We start from the raw sequence: 5,355 nt of genomic DNA, 5'->3' as shown, positions 1-5,355 counted from the left end.
TCATGTTTCAAAGAAAAACCTTTATTTCATTGTGCATTACAATATAATGTTTTGTGACTTCATGGCATTTTAGCATATTGTCATCTCTCTCACAGTAAGGCACGTCTTTATGCTGGCCCTCAGAGGACGCTTGGATCCTTATTTTTTGGCGAAGTGTCCGTGGCACATCACAGTGAGGCAGGTGACCATGTGGATAAACTCCTTGAAGTCCACACTGTTGTCCTTGTTTGCATCCAGGCCTTCGAAGAGGCGGTCCACAGCTGCCTTGTCACTGGCTTTCTGCAGGTGATAAAGTGTTGTAACTGGGCATTAGAAGTATTACAATATTCAATATTTGTATTTATCTTTCCCCTTTCCCCCCCCTCCCGGTCCTAGCTAGTAAATTAAATAACTAACTAAATAAAATAAATAAATATAGTAATAAATAAAAGTAATGTAGAAGATAATATTAAAAGAAAATGTATAGATAAGGGAATAAAAATAGTAACAGTAATACTTGTACCCATATACTCACATATGTATACCCACATATACACATACGTGTGTGTACATACTGTACCCACACACATGTACACATGCACATACATAAACGTACCTACATACATACATACATGTATACAAAGACAGAACAAATAAATAAAAATAAATAAATAAAAATACAAATTAATTTAATAAAGTATAGAAGTATTACAGACTGTTGTGACGGACAAATGCATGCATCCTATTGGTTGTGCAGAACTGAGACAGAGAGATATCAGAGGTCACCTACCCCCAGCAGATCTCCAAATTCATTGTGAAGCAGCTCCTTCAGCTCTGCCTTACTCAGGGTGTTACTGTCCCCTTCCTTGCCAGCGTACTTATTGAAAGAGCCAATGAGGAGGGCCATAGCATTCTGGACGTCAGACATGATGATAAGCTGATTTAAAAGGACACAAAGAATAAAGAGTTAAAAAGTCACGTTATGTAATCCTGTGTTGGTTGCATGGTATTATTATCATGGGTGCTGCTGTGTCTCCATCTAGAGGCGGAGTCTGTTCACTTTTACTGACGCACACTGTAAAGGATCATGTGGCATTGTGGTCAAATTCGCAATGTTAGCAAAGAACATCATTTACATCCACAACAAGAGGGGCTGGTTCCAGGGGAGAGAAAGACACGGATTTCATAGAAATAGAACAGGAACGCTTTTATGATCATTGTACATAATATGTCAAATTAGGAAGTGTCACTCAAGTTAAGTGAAGGTAAGAATCACATAATAAAAACAAGTAAAATATTGTCGATATGAACACGTTTCAAAATACTCAACAAAATACAATGAAATATTGCACGATAATAAGAGAAAAATGTGCACTGGAGGTGATCTACTTTTTTCACTAACTTAAATATGATAATTATGTTGCCTGTAATAGCTGTTTTTTCTCCTCCTGCTACAGTTCATGGCTGCATTTTTTTCAATATCCTGTAATTATAGAGACTAGTGTACACAAAGGAATGCATTATAATTGTATTCATTTTGATTTCTGGAGCAGCAGACAGTGGCTGAGTGCTTTTGTTTCTTCTGCCAGTGTTTTTCTCTGGGTTTTCCATTTAGCTGGGTTAAAAATTAACCCCAGCCACTGTTATTTCCCCGTCACAGGATTCTAAAGCACGGTCTCTGCAGAGTGAGATATTGTTATGGCAACAGTTTCATCTCTATAGGTAACTCAGCTGAACTAGGTACAGAAACAGGTCAAGACTTGATTAAAGTCCCAGATGTGTGATGCCTGTTCCCTCAAAGCTGTATGTCTAAAAAGGTTTTTTCTTTCCAAAGACGCCATGAACCCCAGAGAGTCAGTTCTGGTTGCATTGTGACTCACGTGACGCTGCTCCCTCTCTGGGGTGTGGTAAGCTGAAGCTGTGGCAGCAGAGGGTTTGTAAACAGATGGCGATTCAGGAGAAGTACAGCACAAAACAAATATCATATTACTGTTCCAATCTTTGATTTAGTTTGGATTGGAAGCAGGATGTATACGCTAAATTCTGAATCGACAATGCCTCCGTAAAAAGCACATTCCAGACTAAAGTTAAACAGATAACTGGCACCGGAGCAACAGGAGAAATGTCCGTTGCAACGTTTGTTTCACAAGTAACTAAGAAGTCATGGTTTGCACTAAAACACATACAAAAGATAACTCCGGAAACCCAGTAACTTTGAAGTTAGAAATGAAAAACACTGACGTTTTTGAAAAAATGTGTTTGTGCATTCCTTTTGAATGAAGTGAATGAAATCAAACATAAAAAAACAAACATTGTTTAGATGTTTTACTCACCAGAGTGGATTTGCAGAGATTTAAGAAGATCGGAGAGTGAGAGTCAGTCTTGGAGGATCTGTAGTGATGGAGAAATACATGCGAAGGATGTTTTATACACCACCACACCCTTTACCCCTCCCTCCATAATGCTCCTTTCATCTCCAACCACTCATTCTACTCCCCTTGTGGGGCATTAGGATCCGAGCATGACAACTGTGTTGCGCAAACAAACCACAACCTTATGCAATGGTCTGAGGTATTTTATTTTACTTTTATAATAAATAAATACAACTTTATATCTGTATAAGTATCTGGTACTAGTGCAACATGCACATGGAAGTCTTGCAAAATGTTCAGGGGGGGTTGCAGTTATCTGACATTACGATATGACCTTAGAAGAAGTATGATTAGCTCAGTACCAACTGAAAACCTTGAAGATGCAAAGTTATTGAAATATTTAGTTTTCATTGAATGCACTTTCGGTGGCATGCGGGCCATTTTGCACAATTTGAAAATAAACAGGAAGTTGATCTACCCAAAATGTAAACAGTCCAATCAGCACCAACCCTCCCTTGCATAAGGTTTCAGGCTTGAGGACTTTTAGAAGTCAATATTGACTTGAAGTCATAGCGCCACTTATGGAAAACAGGAGATCAGTTTTATGTGACAAACATCATCCAAATTACATGAAAATCACATTGTGTCATTTCTCTCACTCATCAAGAAACACTGGATTTATTATTGTTGCTAGAAAATATCTGATTATACAATTGTTTAACAGTTGAATAACTATATATATTTAGCATTTTAAATCGTCATTCCTGTTTGCATTAAGGAGGACTTTTGTTTGAACTGTTTGTTCACTTGTTAATCCAGATCATTTTTTTGCATTTCACTTGTTCATTGATGACATTTTGCAAGTTGATGAACACAGCAATTACTATGTAAAATGAATCACTTTTTGTAATGATGCAGTACACAGCTGCTCCATTTAGATTTAACTTTTGTCTAAAAGAGAATCCCTGATTTGTGTACAACACTTTAACCTCAGACCCTGCCAAAACAACTCTCTTAAGACTTGAGACAAAACACTGGGACTTTTTTCAGTAATTATTTGATTATTTTGTTCTTCTAAAAAAATAAATGGGGCGAAGCCTGCGAGCTAGTTCAGGCAGTCAACTCGAGCACTGATGCTGCATTCATACATAACGCCCCCTTGCCACTCTACAACCAACCAAACAAACAAACAAACAAACAAACAAACAAACAAACAAACAGAGTCTCCTTAATATGCCGCTCTATTTAACCTGCCAGATCTCTCTCCATGCATTGCTTGCTGCTGCTATTGCCGCAGATACCTCTACGTCGCTGCTGCTTGCCTGCTGCCACTGCTGTGATCACTTGCTATTGCTGCGTTCATGTTCCTGCTGCTGTGTTTCATGTTGCTTGCCTGCCGGACTCAGGCCCGGTTCTACGGGGGTGCATAAGGGTGCACCCTCAGTTGAGTCGTTATGCACCCTCATTTGAAAAATGAAAAGTAAAAATTTTTTTTTACATTTTGCCTACTATTACTAACAATAGTAATAATAATAATAAGAAGAAGAAGAAGAAGAAGAAGAAGAAGAAGAAGAAGAAGAAGAAGAAGAAGAAGAATATAGTTGAAATAAAATAAATTGTAATTGTGGTTGAATAGCATTGTCTGCTGCATTTATTTGATCAATTTAAACGGTAAGTAACGTTATTATGTCAGGTGCGCGTGACCTGTGCCGCTACAGAAAATAGTTAAAACAACCAGCCCTTATCGCCAGCATACACTGCATCTACTGCAGGTAACAGTTCAGATCATGGGGACATTACGTTACTGTCGTGGACACTAATGTCCTCTTGCCCGACTTGCCGGCTTTGCCCGCCTCGCCCACAGAGGCGGAGCAGCCGCAGCCGTCTTCGTTGCCCCAAACACCGCCACCCCTCGGCGGCCCGCAAGTGCCAGAAGACCTCTGCAAAACAGAGCCTGCCCAGGTATATTTAAAAAAGTACCCAACTCGCCTGTACAGTGGGGTAAGGCGCTCAGTTTGCAGCTCATGGTTTCAAAACAGAGATTGGCTGGAATATTCATGTAAAAAAGATGCCATCTTCTGCTATGCATGTAGACATTTCGGTTCAAGTAAGTCAGATGCCTTCACCACAACTGGCGCCATGCTCTTATAGGCTATGTGATAAGAGACTGGGAAGGCATAATCAAGCAAAGAGCACATAGATCCATAGATCTCTTAATGTTGCTCTCAAAGTGCACCAGATTGATGGTTTTAACTTCAATATTTAAAAAAGAATCTTCCCGGGGGAGCATTTCCCCCCCCCCCCCCCCTAGAGGGTGTTAGGTCCACTCCCCACTTATATAAATAGCACTTTACCACTGCACCCTCTCTAATAATTTTGTTCTGGAACCGGGCCTGCTGCCGGTACTGTCCTTGCAAATGTCTATTGCAATCTCCGACTCTGGAACTGAATCATCATAGTAAGAAGGCGTAAGAACTGCCTCATTCCCGAAACACAGGCTAGCTCAGAGCATGGTTCAGACGCCGCTGGAACGGGCCACTGCTCCCGCACGACACACATTCAGGTGTCCCTTCCGTCCTCATCTGGAGTAGCTTTTAATATCCTTTGGGCCAGAGGAAGTTCCGAGTTCTACGCCAGCTCCGGGAACAACCCCTCTCTTGTGTGTCAGCTAAAGGCCCTGACACACCAAGCAGTCACCAGAGGACTCGCCGACGCCGACTGTTGCGTCGCCGTGTTCTCCTGCGTCTTGGCCATGTGTCGCACGGGAACACACCGCAAAGACTTCAGTGCGTGAGTGACAATAACTCTCCTTACCAGCAGGCGGCGGTAGTGTGTATTGGTCATTCAAAAGAGGCAACAACCGGAAGACAGAGAAGAAGAACAGACCGTGATATAAACAAACAACAAATAGCGTGTGCGTTCCATTTTCACTCTCGTCCATCGAAAACATGTTTCTTGCGGCACTGGAGCTAGATTTGGGTTCTGCCCGCTCTGTATTAATGGC

At 41.0% G+C, this 5,355-nt stretch overlaps 1 protein-coding gene across 1 annotated transcript; it reads right to left on the bottom strand.

Annotated features, from left to right (window-relative positions):
* On the bottom strand, positions 1–2,423 carry LOC117455241 (ictacalcin-like). Its single transcript, XM_034094660.2, has 3 exons — positions 2,313–2,423; positions 770–916; positions 1–279 (listed from the first exon to the last, which is right to left on the bottom strand). Exons 2-3 carry the CDS (start codon positions 905–907, stop codon positions 139–141), a joined length of 279 nt encoding a protein of 92 aa, XP_033950551.1. The 5' UTR covers positions 908–916; positions 2,313–2,423; the 3' UTR covers positions 1–138.
* Between the last annotated feature and the right edge of the window lie 2,932 nt (positions 2,424–5,355).

The sequence above is a fragment of the Pseudochaenichthys georgianus genome, chromosome 11, assembly GCF_902827115.2.
Source record: "Pseudochaenichthys georgianus chromosome 11, fPseGeo1.2, whole genome shotgun sequence".
Taxonomy (NCBI): Eukaryota; Metazoa; Chordata; class Actinopteri; order Perciformes; family Channichthyidae; genus Pseudochaenichthys; species Pseudochaenichthys georgianus.
Note: the sequence above shows the minus strand (reverse complement) of the source record. Positions and strands in the feature narration are given on the sequence as shown.